Consider the following 23,398-nt stretch of genomic DNA (forward strand, 5'->3'; position numbering starts at 1 on the left):
TGACCCAGGACTGGTATTTATGATTCCATTATAATAGTTTTCATTCTATACACTGACATTTCTAAGTAAGCGTTGCTTGTCTGCTGGATTTGACTGACACTGTGACTTTAGAAGCTTAGTCGGTAACAAAACTGTCACGTCCATTTATGGACGGGAGAACGCTGCGCTCTGCTCACGCTTTTCCTTTTCCAAACACCGCTATGAACCCGAACCGTCATCATCAAGGGGCAGAGAAAACCGCCAGTCGATGGGGGTTCTCAGACAACTATGAATCCAAAACAAAGAAGCGCCGGGCGCAGTGCGTCACGAACACTGCACGCAGAAGCGCAGGGCGCAGTGCGTCACGAACACTGCACGCAGAAGCCAAGCCGCGCCGGTCAGCTCCTCCGCATTGCCCCCCCCCCCCCCCCTAAACAGGTGGAGGAGACAGGGGGCTTATTGTGATGAAGTACGGGGCGTTGGGGGGAGATGGGCCGGGCATGATTGTCCGACTTCCCAGCCTCCTCTTCCCTGGAGCGCCGTTGAGGGTTACCCGCCTAGTGGACAGCAATAACCACCGGGAGGCAGAGAAAGAGACGTGTTTCACCTCTTTTTCATTTCGCAATTCATCATCCTCTCCCACCTTGGAAGAAAATGGTTTTGCACCTAAGAGCGTTGTGAGGGCATGCGTTGTATTCCTACCCCCTGCAGCAAAGACAGGAAGTGGCACAGTGCTCTGAATAACATGGCAAGCTAGCAAGCCTTTTGATCTTCCCACAACTCCATGTGAAATAATCAATACTAGGATTACTTATAAACTAATTACTTATTGGGTGAATTATAATTAGGCTACTACATTGTTTGGTTCATGGTTGGGAGAATCTGTGAGCTTATATTGGGGTGTTAATGTAAAATAGGCTACTTTGATAAATAGCCCAACCCCCTCAAAGTTAACTATGGACCTTGAGGCCTGTTAATTCATTGCAATCCTCTAATTAGGGACACCAGGTGGGTGGAATTAATGATGAGGTAGAACTGAAAACCAGCAGGCGTCGGACCTCGTAGTGTAAGAGTTCAATACTCCTGGCCGAGGTTATGGATCAGGAGCCAAGCAATAACACTTCCCCAACCCCTTCGCTAGGCACTAACTGTTGCCATACAAATGTCCAGGACACACAACTGCATACAATGGGTTTTTGAGTACTCTGTTTCTAAGGGACTAGGGCTTTTTGAGCTTGTTTTTTTTTTCTTCATTGGGTCATTTACGTGACAAGGCCCCAATGAGCTGTGGCATGATTAAGAGATTAAATGCCAACATTCTGTACATTACATTCTATACGTGACCAAATGAACTAGAACAGTATATATTTTTGGGGTGTTTTTACATTTTGACCAACATTTAACTAGGTCAGGTGAAAACCAATTCACATTTTCAATGACATCCAAAGGCAAAAACAAGACAACAAAAAGGACAACAATAATGTCCTAAAAAAGACAAATATAAAATAGATATTTAGGTCTATCAGATTCTGCAGGTGCATTGGTCTGACAGCAGCTTATTCAGTTTATTTAGAGTGAGGTGCAATGAAAGTGTCAAGCTTTAGGCTGTTTTTGCAATTCGTTCCAGTCATTGGCAGCAGCAAACTGAAATGAGTGTTGACCCAATGAAACGTGGGCTTCAGGAGTCACCAGAGTTAGATATCTACCAGAGTGCAGGTTACTGTCGAAATAGCAGATGCTGTGAAATGAGCAAAGGTAGAGGGGGAATTTAGAGGATCTCACAGCAAATTGGTATCAGTTACCCAGGGATTTTGTACATTGAGAAGGCCAGTTAGCCAGAGTTCAAAAGTCACAGTGACATGTGTAAAAGGGGGTGCTGATGATAAAGCCAATGGCAGTGTAAGGAGTGTTTTAGTGGCCATACACATACTTGGCAAAGTGAGTGAAGGATGTCTTGTTTTGGAACAAGAAACCAATTCCGGAATTAACGTTAGACTGAATGTGGGTAATATGGCAATTGAAGTGGAGCAAGCAGTCAAGCACTAAATCAAACTATTTGTAGTTGCTGACATGCTCTAATTCAGACCCAAACAGGTTGAGAATGTTTGTGGGGCAAGCAGGTCGAGGTAGTCTCTGATTGAAGAACATGCATTAATTCATTCTATATTATGTAGTGGGCGGAGGTCACAGAACGGGTGGTGGATATTGAAGCCAGACAATTTTTCGAGTTTGTATTTCTCTCTCTCAAATTAGAAATATTACCTCTGGATGGTAGAATGTCAGTGCACATAATGCCACAACCTTTAAGCACAAAATAATCGACAAACAAACTGATGTAACTGATCTCGAATTTACCGAGTCTGGCTTTAGTAAAGCTGTGATGTGGACTGGTCAGCTGCGCGGTGTTCAGCGAGGGGCCGGGTGTATCTAGGACAGGGTCTTCGGCATTAAGTTGGATGAAGGATTTACCAGCAGCAAAGTCATTACTGCACGCAGAGAATAGGTATGCAGGCGTGACATTCCAATCCAACGAAGCATTCTGGGTTTAAACAACCCACTTCATAATAAAAGGTAGCGGTGGCTTTTGATTGGACATTGGAGGCATCAGGAAATAATGACGAGAGGCGGTTTGTGGCGTCTGTTCGCGCCCATTAACGGAATGTTTATCACCCCCCCAACCAACCCCCAACACACACACACACACACACACACACAAACATGACCATGCTTGGGTCATGCTGTGAGTTTAATAGGAATCTATAGCCCCCCTGCAAAGCATCAGCCTCCCTTAATCTGGATTACCATAATATTTTCTGTATATGTATATGTGTGTGTGTGTGTGTGTGTGTATACATGCGGGTGATATACAATTCCAGAACTGATATGTATGAAGCAGTTAGGAGGTAATTTCAGTATAACGTCAAGTCTTGGAACCCTGTAGATGGCCGTGTCAGCAGGAGCACACACACACACACACACACACACACACTCACACACACACACACACTCACACACACACACACACACACACTCACACACACTCACACACACTCACACACACACACTCACACACACACTCACAAGAACCATACAAGCATGAATGCACCCAAACACACACACACACACACACACCCACTACCCTCTATCGTTCCTTCTCCACAGAGGTTGTTTGAAACGGGTGAAAACGCTTAGCTCTGTAGTCAACATCAAAACCCATTGTAGAGGAATGGTGGCTCAGGAACGGCACTGGTGGCAGCAACAATACGGACCATCACTTCACATCCAGCCAGAACTGATTGTAAATGACACAGTACCATTTCACAATCATATTCTTGTGAGTGAGACGGCGTGCTATTTTCCACTCCACAAGGCACAAAACCACTCTGTTCCTCCACATCCACCGTTACCGTCGTGAACTCAAATGACAATACAGTGGGGGGGGGCGTGGGGGGGGGGGGGCGAGGAACAGTCATTTTTACGATGTAGTTTCCTTTCCGGTGTCTGTGAAAAGAAAACGATATAAACTACAGAACTAAAACAAGCACACCGATGTAATGGGTCAGAAAATAAGGAAACTAGAGGTCCCCCCCCCCTCCGCCCCTGCCTGCCCTGAGCCCCAGCCCCCGCCCGCCCCGAGCCCCAGCCCCCCAGCCCCGAGCCCCAGCCCCGAGCCCCAGCCCCGAGCCCCGAGCCCCGAGCCCCAGCCCCGAGCCCCAGCCCCCAGCCCCGAGCCCCAGCCCCGAGCCCCAGCCCCGAGCCCCAGCCCCGAGCCCCAGCCCCGAGCCCCGAGCCCCAGCCCCGAGCCCCAGCCCCGAGCCCCAGCCCCGAGCCCCAGCCCCGAGCCCCAGCCCCGAGCCCCAGCCCCGAGCCCCGAGCCCCAGCCCCGAGCCTCAGCCCTGGCTCTCTAGGCTGCTGGATTCAAAACGGAGAATGTATTCATGGATTCCACATTACCTCACCATTTCTTAGCCCTGTCTAATGCTTCTTCCCTCTGTTTTGCATGCTGGCATTACTATTCACACCAACGCATTTCAATGGAATGACACACTTCAGAATCCAGCAGAAAAAAGCCCTGAAAGAAAATCCTATCAACGCTGGGGGGGGGGGGGGGGGGGTTCAGGTTGTATGTGGAACTCTATGTTGGGTCATTTAAATAACCCCCGGCATACAGTTGATGCCTAGGTCTGTTTCTGGAGGGAGGATCTGTTGTCTTGAACAACACATTGCATGTCATCCCAGTGGTGTCGTTAACTCCTAGTCCACAGGACATAACAGGTGACATTACGCTGGCTGACATAAAAGGTGACATAAGACAGGGATGGCTGGGGAAAGACTGGACACTGTCTGACACATCGTCAGTCCTCTGAAACTGGGACAACCATCTCAGTGACGTGTGAGATGCGTGTAACTACTGACCGTCTGAGTTAGTACAGAGACCCTTTAGTGATAAAATGCTTCAACCAATCCAATGTCCACGCAGACATGTAAAAATCCCCCTACTGAGAATGCTGGGAAATATTCTAATTGGTTATTGCCTTCTGAAAGTGCAGTGGGCCGGATTTGAAACCATGCTATTACAACACAGGTGTACTGGAGGCAGCAGCTCAGCATGCTAAACCGACCAAGGTCACACATTTTACATGTTCAGTCTAGACTCAACTCAACTGCAACCCAGACTGCTGGTTTAACAGGGAGAGAGGAGGGGGAGCAAAGAAAGACAGTGGAGAGAGTGAGGAAAGAGTGGAGCGACAGAGGAGAGAATGGACAGAAAGAGGAGAAAGTGGAAAGAAAGAGGATAGAGTTGAGAGGAGAGGAGAGAGAGAGGAGAGAAAAACAGATGGGATTGTGGAGGGAAAGTAGGTTATTTGTTTTTTTTCCCCTGACTTCCACAGAAGTGTTGTCGCTTATGTCGTCGTGGGCCTTGAAGTACACAACACACCACATCTCACTTAATGGGATTTTACAGCTGGTTCAGAGAACACACTATAGAGAAGGCTAGAGGGCTCATATGTCTATCCGTCACACTGAGGCCACTGCACCGCACAGGCAGCGACACTGAAGCCATTTCCATTTTCTAGTAGTCCATTTTCTGCTTTACGACTGACTGATCCTTCCTGATAACCCGTTTGGACATGACTTGGGCAGGAACAGTAATTGTATAACCGTGTAAACGACAGATATGTAGGAAGACGCATTAATAAAAGAAAAAAGGCCCCCATAACTGTTCTAATACACCCATTTTGTAAAGATTCCCAAGGTCCAATTCCCAAGAGCAGCATTGCAATTACTATTGTTTGGGCCCAGAATCCCTGCAGAGGAGAAACTTACTAACGTCCGTGGGCGTGGTGAAGCTTCTGGAAGGCACTTGGGTAACCAGGCAACCGAAAGTCAACGTCCCCACTGCAACGTTACACCGAATGTCACTCTTGACAAGTGTGGATATTCAAGTGAACGTAAATCCAAGACAAAGCAATGAAACAGCTCAATCTGTGCCAGGCAAGCAAATGCAGTGTGCAAGTTTCAAACACGCCGCGATGGCAAAGCCACTGACAGGCCTTTTCTGTTTCCAGTTTGGCATCATCACTCCACTGGGGTACAGATGCCTGATCCGGGCAGAGTACTGAGAATCAATACACGAGTTTGAGTACGGTGTGAAATGATGTGAAAATGCACTCAAGTTAAAGTGACCATCTGAGAAAACAAGTCAAATAAGAGTTAGACCCGTTTCACTCGTCATTTATTACGTCTGAACGTCAATCTCAAACAAACTGCCGAGATGCAACGCCTTTTCAGAATAGATGTTCAAGAAGCTACACATTCAATAAAAGTGTAGGAAGTAGGCCTGAAATGACTACGTTAGCTGCTGGAATAGGTTAGCTACATAAATCAACTGTCTGGCAGGCATCATGCTAGCTCGCTTAAGTAGCTCAAGCCCAGTATTGATGTTGTCTTATCCAGTCTCCCTCCCTGCCCTGGCTTTCCATCATTGCCAGCCGCTTCCGCGCCACTGACTTCACTCGCGCGACTAGTAGTCGGCTCAATACGATTAATTAGCTGACAACGATGTTTGACATAATCAACACCACATCCACTGCTCATTAAGGTTTGACACTTACAAACAAAAGCAACGTGGTCAGTAACCCCGGGTCCAGTGTGTAGAGCGTCTCAGACTGTATTTTAGGCTACAATATGAGGCAGGAAATATAGCCCAAGCTTGTCGTTTACTGACTTGATGTCTGATTTATACCACTGCACCAATGCTATGATATGCATGATAAATATTGTCCCTTGGAGCAGCTAAGATCAAGCGTCCGCTTTTTATTTTTTTCTCAATACCTCCGATTTACAAACTAAGGTCAACAGACAGAAAACACGACTCTGAGAAAGACGCGTTGAACCTTGGGAGACACAACGTTCACCCTCAACTCGCCGGGTCTGAGCGTCTACACGTGTGTGTTTGTTTGTGTGTGTGGAGCAGAGAAAGTAATGTACAGCCAAATAAACGACCGTGGAGAATGAGACAGAGGGATGGAGACAGTAATAGAAAGTAAAGAGAGCGCGAGACATTCCATCTCACCCCCACAAACACAGCCACTACACATTAGACCTCCCCTCCCATCGTCTGATTTTTCCTCCTGACACATTGAGAGTCTCATTGTGGCTAATTTCATTGCTGTCCTCAGCCTTGACTGGGCTCGTCTTTAAAACACTGTGTGAGACAGACAGGGCCTTGAGCATATTTAATTACATGAGTGAATATTGTGATGTTGGATTTCATCTTGGGGTCCAGCGGGCCAGAAATCTGCAGCAACCTTGAACAATAGTTTTTGTTCGTCGAACATTAAAGTGCATAAAGCCGAATGGGATAATTAGATGTAAATTAGTGCGTTCTCTACAGGGCTGACAATCTCACTGGTGACATGGAGGGAGGAAAGGAGAGAGACAACACTCCCTCTCACTACCTCATGTCCCCACAACATAACAGAACAGAACCTAACACAACATAACACATTATAACACGTCACAACATACCCCACCATAATACGACATAACGCCACACAACCCAACATTATACAACATAAACCCATAACCCATAATAACACGACATAACGCCACACAACCCAACATAATACTACATAAACTCATAACCCATAATAACACAACATAACACATTATAACACGTCACAACATACCCCACCATAATACAACATAACGCCACACAACCCAACATAATACTACATAAACCCATAATCCTTCCTGGGAAGGTGTTCCGGTCCCGTCCCACCGGGAAGACCTAGGACACGCTGGAGGGACTATGTCTCCCGGCTGGCCTGGGAACGCCTCGGTGTCCCCCCGGAAGAGCTGGAGGAAGTGTCTGGGGAGAGGGAAGTCTGGGCATCCCTGCTTAGACTGCTGCCCCCGCGACCCGGCCCCGGATAAGCGGAAGATGATGTCCATGTCCATGTCCAACACAGCATAACACGACATAACGCCACACAACCCAACATAATACTACATAAACCCATAACCCATAATAACACAACATAACACGACATAACCCCATAACCCATGATAATACGCCATGACACGTCATAACCCCACATAAAACGACATAACATAACATGCCGAAAGAAGACATACCACAACATGACACATCCCAACACAACCCGAAATAACACGCCGCTACATGCCATAACACGCCATAACACGACATAATGGAACATAACACACGTACCCAACATGTCACACAGATTGTGATGAAGAGAAGGAAACCAACAGACAGATTGTGATGAAGAGAAGGAACCCAACAGACAGATTGTGATGAAGAGAAGGAACCCCGCAGGAGAGGACCCAGTCTTACCCGGTGTGTTGAGTAGCCGGGACATACGGCAGGCATACGACACGTGCTGTTGACAGTCTTCTGCACTCGTGGTGATAGCTGTGATCTGTTACACACACACACACACACACACACACAGAGAAGTCAGTAATCAATGAAAATGTCCACAAGGTTATAGAGTGCACAGGCAAGGGAAAAGGGTGGAATAAAAGACATTGAGGGAAATACAATGCATGGCAAGTGCTTGTGTGTGTGTGTGTGTTTGTGTGTGTGTGTTTGCACCTGTTCCATTGAAGCGCTGTAGTTGAGTTGCAGCACAGTGCGTCTCTCTCTGCTCGACCCAGTCACTGAGGTTTGAGCTGGTAGATTATTTACCACTGTGGTCCAAACCATGTCTTCTAAGAGACACAGGGACAGACAGAGTCAGGAGAGAGAGACAGAGAGAGGGAGAGAAACCATGATAAAGCCCAGGTTCAGTGAGGCCAGTCTTGCTGGGAAACATGGCCGCCTGTATAAGACGTGCAGCAGCACCACAGCAGAACCTGACACAGAGCTGTGTATCCTGAAAAACATTTACAAAATGGATAACACACTTATGGAGTATCAATTCCCCAAAAATGAAAGCATTACTGAAGGTTTCAAAGACCTCACAGATTAGAGCTGGTTAAACATGCTTTTGGAAACCAGCATTTAAAACGAAGGCCAGTGTCTGACAGACCAAGCAAGCAGCATGTTTCACATCCTATTGTTATTTTTATTGTGAATTGTGTGTTTCATTTTGTGGCCCCTTGATTGTTGTTCTACGATGTTCTCCTGTTCATAACCTTGACTGTTATTATTCCTTTAATGTTGTACTGTAGATTTTTAAATAATACACACGCAATACCAACATAGTTACATAAAGCAATCTGAATAGAATTGAATTAAGAGAGCAGTGAGAGACCGAAAGAAAAATAGAAAGGAGAGACAGAAATGAGAAATAAAGAAAGATAGAGGACAGAGAGGGCAGGAAGAGAGAGGAAAGAGCGTGATAAAGTATAGCTCTAAAAAAGGTATTAAATAAAAGCTCCTGAAATATTTTCTCATAATATCCGAGAAGCTATGCTGCCATGGTTTATCTGATATATTGTCATGGCTAAGGTGTGTGTGTGTGTGTGTGTTTGCGTGTGCAAGTGTGTGTGTGGTGTGTATGTGTGTGTGTATGTGTGTGTGTGTGGTGCTCACAGATACATTTCATGGGCTGTAGCAGCATAACCAGGTTGCCTTGGAAACTAAGAGGTTAAGATGTCTAGGCCTTGAAAAGGAGAAGAGAGGGCAGCCTGTCATCTCGTAGGTCCTTCGGGTCAGCCCCGGCCTGGAATAGAAAACTCTCACCAGGCTTTCTATCTGTCTGGCCTCGCTTCTTTCATGGTTTACTGAGGGATTTAGAGGACTACATTTTTACGATGTACAGAATTTCTTTTTGTAATCCTTTGGTCTTTCTCCCTTTCATGTGGCACGGCACGGACTGACTTCTAAAAACAAAGTTGTGAAACGCAGGAATATCGGATCAAATTAGCGCGGTGAGGCGATAAACGTTCAACCCTTGTTGTCGTCCAATTTAAAATGGTTAGACACGCACGTCCACAAACAAATACACACACAAATACACACACATGCACCTGTCATGTTGCAGTTGACTTTGAAGGGTCCGAGGGGTCCACTTCCATCTGGATCGATCCAATACGTGTCTGAAGATCTGCCCAGGTGTTTATATGCCTCACAACTTTGTTCAAACACAGCTAGAGAGACAAAGAGGGAGACGGGCGGGGGAGACGGGGACGGGGACGGGGGGGGGGTCAGAGATACCCAAACAACGGAGAGATAGGGGGGGCGGAGGGGTACAGGGAGGGTACAGAAGCAGAAAGGGACGGTGAGAGGTGATGTATCACCAGGTGGAGGTTCAGTACCCCTCTGGTGTCTCATGGTCAGTCTGGAACACACACGAAGCTGGGGGGCCTGTCTGCTGCAGGACTCATCCGAACATGGCTTGGACTCGGCTAGTCTACGCAAACACTTCTTCTGTCTGGAGAGTTCCTTTCATCGAGCACAGCTTGGTGTGTGTGTGTGTGTAATTGCGTGTTTGTGTTTGTGTGTGTAAGAGCAGTAATTTGTGTGCGGTCTCACATTTTCTTTCTCAAATTCATAAAACAAAAGAGACTTCGCTGCCAGCGCAGCCTGATATCTGACTTCTGAAGGACAAGTTTGTGTATGTGTGTGTGAGTGTGTTCTGACTTCTGAAGGACAGATGATTAATTACATTTCTGGTTGTGTGAATAAAAGCCAACTACAATAATGTGACGTGCTTGTAACTTTAGTAGCAGGCAATTTCACAGTGACTGCCAATCTGCTACCAAATACTGATAGAAGAACCGAAACCTTTATTTCTACTCGCACACCGTTCTTACGAAGACCACGTGTGCAGGAATGCTGGACGCAAAGCACGTACCAACACCTACACACTCAGTTGGAGTGACGGTGTGTTTATCCCACAATTAATAGGATTTATATTTCAGAAATAGGGGGATGGAGATGGAGCGAGTTTGAGCCGGATCGTGATTGATACTTTCTTGATTAAGTTCCAAACTTCTCCAGACCACGCTTTCCCACAGCTCTGTCTCCCTGACGCTCTTCTCGTTGTGACAGTGGTTTAGCGCGCATGCGCGCACTCACATGTGTGACAGGTCGCTCCGGTGTATCCCGTTCCGTCGCAGGTGCAGCTAAAACTTTCCCCCGTCTGTGTGCATCTCCCCCCGTGCTCGCAGTGGTTCGGCATGCACCTGGAGACAGACAAGGAGAAACAGGAGGAGCGTTCACCCTCCTGCCCGGGGAGGTCCAGGGACCTGGGCCGTAGCCTCCGGCTGCCCAGAACAGCAGCAGCCAATCAGAACTGGGGCCCCCCCCTCGTCCCCCGCCACCTCTACGCCACGAAGCCTGAATTTGTAGTCTGATTGTCTCTCCACATCTCACGGCAGTTCCTCCTTTATTCAACATTCAATTATAAGTTCCTACCCGTGTAACTATTATCCGCTATCGGCCTAAAACATTGGTATTAATGAAAACAATGATATTGCTTCCCGACAGAAACATAATTTTTTGTGTGAGTGGGATGGAATGTCCCCAGACTTTAGTCAGAAGTGTCACAGCCCCGGGGGTTTGCTTTCACAAACATCCTCCAGACATCCACAGAGTAACCGTATTCCAACGTAAATTCCGGATTTGAATCCGGGGAGGACAAAACGGAGGGTTGCCTTAGGTAAACCGTTTGGAAAAAATGCTAAGTGATCAAAAACCCCTCCAAGGCTGTTCATGCAGATGAAAAAAATGGATTTATAACACTTAAAGGAAGTCAGTTGGAAAAGCCACTGAAGTATTGCAGCTACTGAAGCCTCAGACATATTCCCCATACCTTGGGGAATCCATGCGGAAAAATAGCATCCTGCTACAGACAGAGACAAGACTATCAGTGCTCTCGACTCACAATCGCATTACCAAACTGGTGTTAAATCAAGGCTGACAAATTCCCTGTTCAGTACACACACACACACACACACAAACCCACACAGTGCTATACTTATGAGGACCTTTTGAGGAGTAACAACTGATTGACATCTGAAACATGATTTTCCCTAGCTATTCAAAAACCCTGGACCCTTACCACTTATTCTGACCCTAACACCTAATTCTGACCCTAAACCCTAATTCTGAGCCTAACCGCCAAGTATGTTATTTCAAAAAGGGAGGACTGGCAAAAATGTCCTCACTAGTGAGTTTCATTTCTTTGTTCTTTTCTGGTACAGTACTAGTGCCCATGTGTGCGTCGGAGAACTAGGGAGGAATGTGTGGGTTACAGGAAATGAGGTTGACATTAAAGGAGAGAGAAAGATGGTTCCCGAGACAGACAGAGAAAAGCTTTGAATCGGTACAAAAGAAGACACATTATGCAGATGGAACTATAGAGTTTGTTTCATGACGAGAAGGTGGAGGGACCTTGAAACAATGGAGACATGAAAGCGAGAATTAAACTTCTCAGTGAAGACAATCCCTGTTCGTATTTCCGTATCACATTTCCAGAGCGCTGCTCTTCTGTGTACAGCCAGGATGGGGAGCATGAGCTTGTGTTTTGTACAACGAACAGAACTGATCTTAGTTTGTGTATCGGTGCCAAGCACATTTAGGTAAACAATGAGAAACAAAGGAGGATTTTCCACATCTCATTGTCTCTCAGTGCAATTATGACAGTGTATTTATGTAACCAGCACTCTCATCGTTTGAACAGACGCGAACTATAAAGGGATGACATCCACCCCTCTAAAGTGGAAGCCATGCCAAATATCAAAAACGCCTGTCAAAAAGGCCCCATGTCTTCGGGAGTTGCATTGTGTAACACTGCTTAAGCATTAGCGGGATAAATATTTCATATTTGCCCTCCCAAGGAAATGTGGACCACCTGCAACCAGAAATGCGATTATCAAATTAATCTAGAGGCAATGTATTTCTGCAAATGTTGTTGTCTCTTGTGAGTGTGTGTGTGTGTGTTTGTGAAAGGGTTCCACCTGTCGATGATGGCGCACATGTCCAAGCTGACATTCTCGAATACTCCCACAATGCCTTTCTCCACAGCATGCATATCCGCCGGCTGGTCGTCCAACAGGATTGCCTGCATGCAGCCCTGGAACGACCTCTGGGTGGGAGGAGCTAAGGAGGGAAGAAAATAACCTGCGAGAGAGAGGAAGGGCGAGACCATTTCAATCATCAGAGTGTAACGTGTCAGACACATCAGGATGTTGATCAACCTCAAGGCTATCACACTCAAGTGTTATTATTAAGCCAGACATTTCTAGGCGCGTGTGTTTGTGTGTGTGCGTGCGTGCGCCACTGTGTGTTTAGTGTTAAATTTGTGTTTGGGATTTCTTCCAAACGTTTCTCAAGTCACTGCTACCATCTGTCTGACCTGTCTCCTCACCTGCTTACTGTCTACGCTGAGGGGGGGAAAGGGAGGAGGAGAGAAAGGGAGAGACAGAGAGGCTGTACAAAAAGAGAAGTGGAAGACAGAGGGAGGGAGAGAGGTGGTCTTCATCAGCCGGTTAGCGTCCCGTCTGACAGGCAACAGCATCAGAGCAGAAATACAGGACACCTCCCAGAACACCTCCTTCCACACATCCACCTCCCCGGACACCTCCCTCCAGACATCTACCTCCCAGAACACCTCCTTCCACACATCCACCTCCCCGGACACCTCCCTCCACACATCAACCTCCCAGGACACCTCCCTCCACACATCTACCTCCTATGCCACCTCCCTCCACACATCCACCTCCCCAGACACCTCCCTCCACACATCTACCTCCCAGGACACCTCCCTCCACACATCTACCTCCCATGCCACCTCCCTCCACACATCTACCTCCCAGGACACCTCCCTCCACACATCTACCTCCCAGGACACCTCCCTCCACACATCTACCTCCCATGCCACCTCCCTCCACACATCCACCTCCCCAGACACCTCCCTCCACACATCCACCTCCCCAGACACCTCCCTCCACACATCTACCTCCCAGGACACCTCCCTCCACACATCTACCTCCCATGCCACCTCCCTCCACACATCCACCTCCCCAGACACCTCCCTCCACACATCCACCTCCCAGGACACCTGCCTCTAGACATTTAGCTCTCAGTGCACCTCCCTCCACACATCCACCTCCCCAGACACCTCCCTCCACACATCCACCTCCCAGGACACCTGCCTCTAGACATTTAGCTCTTAGTGCACCTCCCTCCACACATCCACCTCCCCAGACACCTCCCTCCACACATCCACCTCCCAGGACACCTGCCTCTACACATTTAGCTCTCAGTGCACCTCCATCCACACATCCACCTCCCAGGAGAGAGCAGATGGAAAGGCACCAATGGAGCCAGTCTTCCTGGAATGAGGCCAGATCTCAGATCTCACTGGAGTGTGTCAGGGTTTTCTGTCAGATCTATCACTCCTCTAAATGGCCAACTGCCAGAATGTGTGTGTGTGTTCTCTGTGGGTTGATGTAGTGAACTGGACTAGAGCTGGGTGGTTCACCAGGTAATATACCCACAGTAAGATCTTCATACAATAGAAAAGACTGATCTGAAAATGTGTATTATTATTTTTTGTTAAAGTTATTTAACACAAACAAATAGGCAGCAGATATAAATGGGCAAAATATATAGTTCTTTAATCTTTTGTTTTTATAAGAACGTAGGTGTTTATAGGTACACACCTCAACACCCATACTTACAGTGGGTATAAAAAGTCTACACACCCCTGTTAAAATGCCAGATTTTTGTGATGTAAAAGAATGAGACAAAGATAAATCATGATTTTAACAACTTTAATATGACCTATAATGTGAATAATGCAATGGAAAAACAAACTGAAATCTTTGAGGGGGAAAAATGAAAAATAAAAAAGTTACAATAACCTGGTTCCATAAGAGTGCACACCCTCTTATAACTGGGGATGTGGCTGTGTTCAGAATTAACCAATCACATTCAAACTCATGTTAAATAGAAGTCATTACACACCTGCCACCATTTAAAGTGACTCTGATTAATCACAAATAAAGTTCAGCTGTTCTAGTAGGATTTTCCTGACATTTTCGTAGTTGCATCTCAGAGCAAAAGCCATTGTCCGCAGAGAGCTTCCAAAGCATCAGAGGGATCTCATTGTTGAAAGACATCAGTCAGGAAAAGGGTCCAAAAGAATTTCCAAAGCATTAGATATACCATGGAACACAGTGTAGACAGTCATCATCAATTGGAGAAAATATGGCACAACAGAGACATCACCAAGAACAGGACGTCCCTCCAAAATTGATTAAAAGATTAGAAGAAAACTGGTCAGGGAGGCTTCCAAGAGGCCTACAGCAACATTAAAGGAACTGCAGGGATTTCTGGCAAGTACTGGCTGTGTGCTACATGTGACAACAATACCCCGTATTCTTCATATGAATGGGCTATGGGGTAGGGTGGCAAGGCGGAAGCCTATTCTTACAAAGAAAAACATCCAAGCCCGGCAGAAACAAACATTATGTCTACCAAAAGCATATGGGAAAATGTGTTATGGTCTGATGAAACCAAGGTGGAACCTTTTGGCCATAACTCCAAAAGGTATGTTTGGCGCAAAAACAACACTCCACATCACCAAAAGAACACCATACCCACAGTGAAGCATGGTGATGGCATCATCATGTTTTGGAGCTGTTTTTCTTCAGCTGGAACCAGGGCCTTAGTCAGGGTGGAGGGAATTATGAACAGTTCCAAATACCAGGCAATTTTGGCACAAAACCTACAGGCATCCGTTTGAAAGCTGAAGATGAAATTCACTTTTAAGCATGACAACGAAACAAAGCACACATCAAAATACACAATGCATGGCTTCACCAGAAGAAGATTAACGTTTTGGAATGGCCCAGCTAGAGTCCAGATCTGAATCCAATTGAACATCTCTGGGGTGTTCTGAAGAGGGCTGTGCACAGGAGATGTCTTAGCAATCTGACAGATTTTGGAGCGCTTTTGCAAAGAAGAGTGGGCAAATATTGCCACGTCAAGATGTGCCATGATAATAGACTGAGTGTTGTAATAAAATCAAGAGGTGCTTTAACAGGGGTGTGTAGACTTTTTATATCCACTGTATGTATAACACGCAACCATCATTTTAGGTCTTCTAACTACCAACTTAACCCTCTAAACCTGTGGTCACCAACTGGTCAAATCGACCGGTTGAACTCAGAGGCACTATATGGCCATGAAGAGTGAAAAAAAAAGTAATCTACCGTCCTGAACATCGTTAGCCAATCAGATAATGGAGCACTGTGTCAGTCCTGTCCTAGAAACAGAGATTTTTTATCGCCTTTAAAAACACGACTAGAGTGACCGTCGACGACTGTGGCAAAGAACTGGTATTTTCATGAGTGAGTTCACATTGAATTCCGCTAGTTTAACACTTTTTATTCAATCTTTTTACAAGCCATATCATGTTCTTCTTTACTCTCAATGCAACCATCCCTCCCACTCCACGAACAGCAAAATGTCGATAGGCTTGTCTAGTGATTATTAACAATATTTCATTTTTATGGTGAAATAATGTGATGCAACTTGAGTATTGCTGTCAGCTGGAATATGGAGTCTCAACAGGGAGGGAGAGTTGAGGGACGGTGAGAGGCGGCTCCCTCCCTCTCCCTCCCTCCCTCCCTCCCTCCAGCCTTCCCTCTGCTCAGCCCCGATGTCGACCAGACTCTCTCCCCTCGTCAGTGAAGCAAAAACGGAGAAACCCCCCCAAAAATATTTAAATGTATGCTGACTCAGCTGTCCCTCACAAGTTATGTCCCAAATTACACTGTGAACTATTAGAGTGATCGCACGTTCTGCAAACTTTTCCAGAAGGTCTGAGAAGAGTACTGGTAACACTGCATCAATGACGTCCCCTGGCCTTAAGCAATAACGTCCCCTGGCCTTAAGCAATAACGTCCCCTGGCCTTAAGCAATAATGTCCCCTGACATTAAGCAATAACGTCCCCTGACATTAAGCAATAACGTCCCCTGACCTTAAGCAATAATGTCCCCTGGCCTTAAGCAATAACGTCCCCTGGCCTTAAGCAATAACGTCCCCTGGCCTTAAGCAATAACGTCCCCTGGCCTTAAGCAATAACGTCCCCGGGGCATTAAGCCTCTGGAACAAGTGCTTTTCAACCATTGAAGGTGGCACAGGCTTAAAGGTTTAAAGTCACGTCATGCAGTACGACATGTCATGTTCCGGATTTGTCCCGTAACCACCGCGGTTACGGGCCGAGCTACTGGAAAACGTGTGGCAAGGCAACGGTTCCACCTTCGATTGATAAAAATACATGCATTGCAAAGTGCTAACAAAGTAAAGCACTGGCATCCAGAGAGATTTTTCACCGCGCCAGCAAGTTCCCTGTCCTTCACATCAGCGTGTTGATGCCCGCTCTGTGCGTGTCTTGACCAATCAGAATCACATAAATTGCAGGTTGCACAGGCCGGGCTCAAAGCTCAGGGGCTGTCTCCACTCTCCTACGGTCGCCTATATACAGTTTAGTAACAGATAACACATTGCTCCCTTTGAAAATAATTATTTAACAGCTTAAGCACACACATTTTACTGTATGGCATGGCGATGAGATGATTCAAGTCATAGGCTGTAGACTGCATACAGTACTTGGTTCCCTGTCAACTGGCCGTGGGAAACCAACGGTGCTAACCGGGTCTCGTGGGGTTCAGTAGGGCTTGGTGCTTGCAATACCAGGGTTGTGGGTTGGATTCCCAAGGGAGAAAAGGGAAAAAAGGACGAAAATGTACGAAGTCACTACTGTATGTCGCAGTGGATGAGAGTATCTGCTTAATTTTTCAAATGTAAAAATTTTAATGTATTTATAGTCCATTTTACAAACTGTAGCAGGGATTTTGGCCCACTCCTCCATACAGACCTCCAGATCCTTCAGGTTTCGGGGCTGTCGTTGGGCAATACAGACTTTCAGCTCCCTCCAAAGATTTTCTATTGGGTTCAGGTCTGGAGACTGGCTAGGCCACTGCTTCTTACAGAGCCACTCCTTAGTTGCCCTGGCTGTGTGTTTCAGGTCGTTGTCATGCTGGAAGACCTTCTCCCATTCCTCCTCTGGATCATCCAGATGGTCACTGGCAAACTACAGACAGGCCTGGACATGCGCTGGCTTGAGCAGGGGGACCTTGCGTGCGCTGCAGGATTTTGATCCTTGACGGCGTAGTGTGTTACTAATGGTTTTCTTTGAGACTGTGGTCCAAGCTCTCTTCAGGTCATTGACCAGGCCTGCCGTGTAGTTCTGGGCTGATCCCTCACCTTCCTCATGATCCTTGATGCCCCACAAGGTCAGATCTTGCATGGAGGCCAAGATTGAGGGAGATTGACCGTCATCTTGAACTTCCTCCATTTTCTAATAATTGCGCCAACAGTTGTTGCCTTCTCACCAAGCTGCTTGCCTATTGTCCTGTAGCCCATTCCAGCCTTGAGCAGGTCTACAATTTTATCCTTGATGTCCTTACACAGGTCTCTGGTCTTGGCCATTGTGGAGAGGTTGGAGTCTGTTTGATTGAGTGTGTGGACAGGTGTCTTTTATACAGGTAACGAGTTCAAACAGGTGCAGTTAAAACAGGTAATGAGTGGAGAAAAGAAAAACTAACATGTTTGTGAGAGCCGGAATTCTTACTGGTTGTTTTAAGTTCCGTCTCTCACAGTTGAAGTGTACCTATGATAAAAATGTACATGCTACAGACCTCTACATGGTTTGTAAGTAGGAAAACCTGCAAAATCGGCAGTGTTTTCCCAGTGTTTTTCTTTTTTTTTTTTTTATATGTGACCTGATTAGGAAAACTCTGGTCTCATTATAAACCACATTTAACCTTTTAAACAACAACAGATTAATCATGTCACGCCGTAAAAGGCCTCAATTGTAACTCTGTCAGGTCACGAGGAAGAAAAACAGCCTAACATTTGTATTTGTCCTTCCATCACCACCGTCTGGAATGAAACATAAACTCCACACACGTCTAACTCCAGGATCACAGACGCTTCAGCACATCCAAGCCTGGCAATGTAAAAGGCACGGAAACATGTACACCGCAAAAAGCATATTCCGGACCCAATCGATAACAGTTACACACTAGCACACCAAACACACACGTGGCCCGCGACACACACTCACACACACACTCACACACCTAGGGAGGCCCTGTGAGAAGCAATCGTGGGATTAATGAGGAGATCAGTGCCTCATGGTTAATGCATGACCCAGGCAGCCTGGCAGCCAGGTGAGGACAGGATGGAATTTACGTACAGAGTTCTAGATTCCCAGAGGGCAACCACCACCGGCAAGAACTTTATTTCTCCATCAATAACCGTAGCACAGATGTCCTGAACTTCTCCGCCTGGCTGGTTGAAAGGTTTACCGCATATGTCGATATCTCGATTTTCCATGGCTACAACTGAAATGATCATTTAAAGCCGGATTCCTTAGTCCATTTGTGGACTCGCAAATTAATGATGTATGGCCATTGATTCTTGAAGAATATAACACGAAAGTGCCCCGTGAGCCGGAGAAGGGAACAGGTGGTCGCAGTCCTGAGTGGCTATGCTAACTGCTAACCGGTGAGTTAATGAAGGAAGACATAAACTGTATCGATTCAAGGCACACTTTGGCTGGTCAATTTGTTTCTAATGGCACGTTCCATTTGTACTCGGGGGTCGGGAATGTCCAAGTTCCAAGTTGGAAGTTTCAACTGGAACGCTGGAAGTCAGAATTCCAACTCGGAAAGTCAGAAGAAACCCACAATCCTTGAGTTCGTAATCCAAGATGGCAGCACCTTGCATCACCTGTAAAACGGACATTATACATATTCCATTTAGCAGACTAGTATAATAAATTATATAGGAAAATGACGTTTATAGTTAATGTTACAATATTCTGAAGAGAATTCGCCCATCCAGGTTACAGGTTAGGCTACCGGGTTATGGAATGGCCGATTAAAAAGCAGTCAAAACATTTTTATACACAATGAAATACAGTGAAAAACACTGTATATATTCCGAAAGGTCAAGCACAACAAAGGCTTTAATCGGGGCGTCCATCTTGTTTTCCGACTTTGGACAGTGGAACACAATCAACTTGGGTTAACTCGGGTGTGACATCACACCCAGTTCCGAGTTCCAACTTCCGAGGTAAATGGGACACACCATTACACACCAGGACAGAACAACAAAAATGTAAACAAACCAAAATTCTTAAACCCACAGGAATTTAAGAAAATTGACCACCCGGGTGGAGGAGTTTAAGTATCTAGGGGTCCTGTTCACGAGTGAGGGAAGGATGGAACGGGAGATTGACAGACGGATCGGTCCAGCTTCTGCAGTAATGCGGTCGATGTATCGGTCTGTCGTGGTGAAGAAAGAGCTGAGCCGCAAGGCGAAGCTCTCGATTTACCGGTCAATCTACGTTCCTACTCTCAACTATGGTCATGAGCTTTGGGTCATGACCGAAAGGACAAGATCCCGGATACAGGCGGCCGAAATGAGCTTTCTCCGCAGGGTGGCTGGGCGATCCCTTAGAGATAGGGTGAGAAGCTCGGTCACCCGGGAGGAGCTCAGAGTAGAGCCGCTGCTCCTCCACATCGAGAGGGGTCAGCTGAGGTGGCTTGGGCATCTGTTTCGGATGCCTCCGGAACGCCTTCCTGGGAAAGTGTTCCGGTCCCGTCCCACCGGGAAGAGACCCTGGGGAAGACCTAGGACACGCTGGAGGGACTATGTCTCCCGGCTGGCCTGGGAACGCCTCGGTGTCCCCCCGGAAGAGCTGGAGGAAGTGTCTGGGGAGAGGGAAGTCTGGGCATCCCTGCTTAGACTGCTGCCCCCGCGACCCGGCCCCGGATAAGCGGAAGATGATGCTAACCACCCGGGTCTCAATCCCGAGGCGCGTGTCACGCCCATAGCCCTGCAAGGCCGATCCCACAAAGACCTGAGGCCTTGATGAAAGTGGACACACACGGTTACCAATTCCCTGCCATCAACCAGATCCCCCGCGAACCGGGGAGCCTGGAGGTGCCATTAACCAGCCTCTAGGACTCTCTTTGACCTGTATGACCAGACCCTGATTGGTTGCTAGGGCAATTGTCAGGGGCTACATCCTTCTCTGTTCTCAGGTCACACAATTCATTAGCGTTTCCTATTCCCACTCGGTAAGAACACTGTGTACACTTCTATCCATGTGTGTGTGTGTGTGTGTGTGTATGAATTCTGGTTCTGTGTGGCTCAGTTGGTGCTAGGGTCGTGTTTTTGATGGGGGGGGGGGGGGGGGGTATAAAATATACACCCTCATATTTGTAAATCAATCCAGATAGGAGCAACTGCTAAATGATCTGAATGTAAATGTAATCACGTACCCTCTGTGTATGTGTGTGTGTGTGTTGTCTCCTGGGCTGCTACTCCCCACTAACCATGGGCAAGTGTGTCAGACCAGGGAACAAGTGGAGCTGTGTGTCCCTCACAGACGATCTGTCGTCTTAAGACCCTGAGGGGGGAGGAGACCATTCTCTGAGAGATGCCAGGGCCTCGAGGACCATCCAAAGGAGCTAAATGTGATTATCACAGGCATTAAAGAGGGGCAAGCGAGTGGACAACTTCACACAGACTTCATGGCGGGAGTACAAAAGAAGCCGCCGAATCTCAAACAGAAACCTCTGCTAGACCTCGAACACAGGATCGGCTGGCGCCGCCAGGAAAAAGGGGGGAAATCGGTGCCCCTTTGATGGTTAAACTGCACCAGTTCCACGAGAACGCAAGGAAAGGATTATTGTATTATTTTTTTTTTTTATCTTTCTTGTTGGAAATAATTTTCTCGATACTGTTTTTCAAGTACACGTTTGTTCATTCCTCATGCATTTGTTGTTTTACATGTAAAGAAACTAAGAAGAGCAAATGCATATTAAAAACTGTTGAAACATACCGTGGTACAGTATCGTGCACAATGCATAACTCAGAGCAAACGATGAGGTGACAGTCTGGCATTTGACAATACCTGATCTTCCCTTTCTGAGTAAATCACTGAGGACCATTACTGACACGGCCTGGCGGAATTCCACAGACTCCTCCTCACCTCCCAGATGGTACGTCCCGCCGGACCTCACAGTGATAGGAGTGGTGGTCCGGACCGCCGACGCCTCGTCTCCGTCTATCATCAGCGTGACGGAGTTCTCCTTAGCAACCAGACGCACAGCGTGCCACTGGCCGTCGTTAAGGGCCGAACCTGAGGACGTGGGGAGAGGGGAGCAGATGCATCTTGGGTCAGAGTTGTTAGTTAGTATAGGCTGTCCTGTTCCCACCGGGTCCCACAAACCCCAGTGTCTGCTGGGAACCAGTCAGCTATATGAGAGGGCTCTTCGGGGTTGAACAGAGCTCAAAGAAGCTGCTGCTAGACACACAAACACACGCACGCACACACGCACAGAAGGGGTGGATGATAAAGGACAAAGTGAGGAGGAGCGAGATAGGGAGACAGAGATCTATCCATCTCCTGTATTCAATAGAGATTCACTTCTGGCTCACAGTATTTTCATATACAATACAGAAGATGAAGTGGAAAAGAGACTGGTGTGTGTGTGTGTGTGTGTGTGTGTGTGTGGGGGGGTGGTATATAATAAATAACAGATGGGGCTGCTGGGAGTTGCCAGTTTTTATGCCTGATCTCCATTTTGACTAGGAAGCAACTCCAGAGCCCATATGCATGGCTCCACTGACACACACCCTGAACAGCCAGTGCAATATGCCTCCTCAAACCAATCTACAGCTATAAAACAGGTCCTCAGAGAATCAGTTAGGTTGACACAGAAACACTGTGGAAGAGATTTTCATAGACTCACATAAACCCACACACACACACAAACACACACAGTCAATAACATAGATCATGTATCTAGGTTAGTTTCTGCTACAGCTCTACGCTCTCTCCCAAACACACACACCAGCAGACAGTACTTATGTACAATGGAACACTCAGGAGTGGGAGGGAGGGGGAGAGAGAGACGTACTTATCCATTTATCACGTTGGAGATGAAGGTTTTAGACAGAGATGTTTGTATCACATTGGAGAAGAGAGTTTTAGAGAGAGATGCATTTATCACGTTGGAGATGAAGGTTTTAGACAGAGATGTTTGTATCACATTGGAGTAGAGAGTTTTAGAGAGAGATGCATTTATCACGTTGGAGATGAAGGTTTTAGACAGAGATGTTTGTATCACATTGGAGAAGAGAGTTTTAGAGAGAGATGCATTTATCACGTTGGAGATGAAGGTTTTAGACAGAGATGTTTGTATCACATTGGAGTAGAGAGTTTTAGAGAGAGATGCATTTATCACGTTGGAGATGAAGGTTTTAGACAGAGATGTTTGTATCACATTGGAGTAGAGAGTTTTAGAGAGAGATGCATTTATCATGTTGGAGATGAAGGTTTTAGAGAGAGATGTTTGTATCACATTGGAGTAGAGCGTTTTAGAGAGAGATGCATTTATCACGTTGGAGATGAAGGTTTTAGAGAGAGATGTTTGTATCACATTGGAGAAGAGAGTTTTAGAGAGAGATGCATTTATCACATTGGAGATGAAGGTTTCAGAGAGAGAGGTTTTTATCACATTGGAGATGAGACTGAAGTGCCAGGTGAAACTCATTTCGCCCTCTTAACGTTGCAGTAATTTGTGTCATGTTCATTTTGACAGACTTTACTGTCAACCTTGTCAACCTTGTTTTTCTAGTGGTTCGATTCAACGCATCTTCTCCTCAGGAAACATATTGTCACACTTTACCGCACAATCATGTAATTAGTTATAATCAGTCTCTTCTCCTCAATACTAGCATCCAAACAAAGTGCTCTGCAACTAAAGGGACGACCTTGTTTTAGCGGCGCCTGATTATTGCTAATTAGTCCTTAACTGGTAGGGACAATCACCATTGTTACTGAGGTG

General features: G+C 46.6%; 1 protein-coding gene across 4 annotated transcripts in view; it reads right to left on the bottom strand.

Annotated features, from left to right (window-relative positions):
- Positions 1-23,398, bottom strand: part of cntnap2a (contactin associated protein 2a) — a 163,858-nt gene that overhangs the window by 48,543 nt on the left and 91,917 nt on the right. For 3 of the 4 annotated variants that reach the window (XM_020041701.3, XM_010890158.4, XM_020041699.3), the window contains 6 exons: positions 21,538-21,687; positions 12,415-12,577; positions 10,532-10,638; positions 9,481-9,600; positions 8,102-8,217; positions 7,841-7,925 (listed from right to left, as the gene is read on the bottom strand). In XM_020041701.3, the coding sequence (XP_019897260.2) occupies positions 7,841-7,925; positions 8,102-8,217; positions 9,481-9,600; positions 10,532-10,638; positions 12,415-12,577; positions 21,538-21,687 (741 nt within the window). The remainder of the gene's footprint in view (positions 1-7,840; positions 7,926-8,101; positions 8,218-9,480; positions 9,601-10,531; positions 10,639-12,414; positions 12,578-21,537; positions 21,688-23,398) is intronic. The other variant, XM_020041700.3, reaches the window with a different exon arrangement.

Source organism: Esox lucius, chromosome 21 (assembly GCF_011004845.1).
Source record: "Esox lucius isolate fEsoLuc1 chromosome 21, fEsoLuc1.pri, whole genome shotgun sequence".
Taxonomy (NCBI): domain Eukaryota; kingdom Metazoa; phylum Chordata; class Actinopteri; order Esociformes; family Esocidae; genus Esox; species Esox lucius.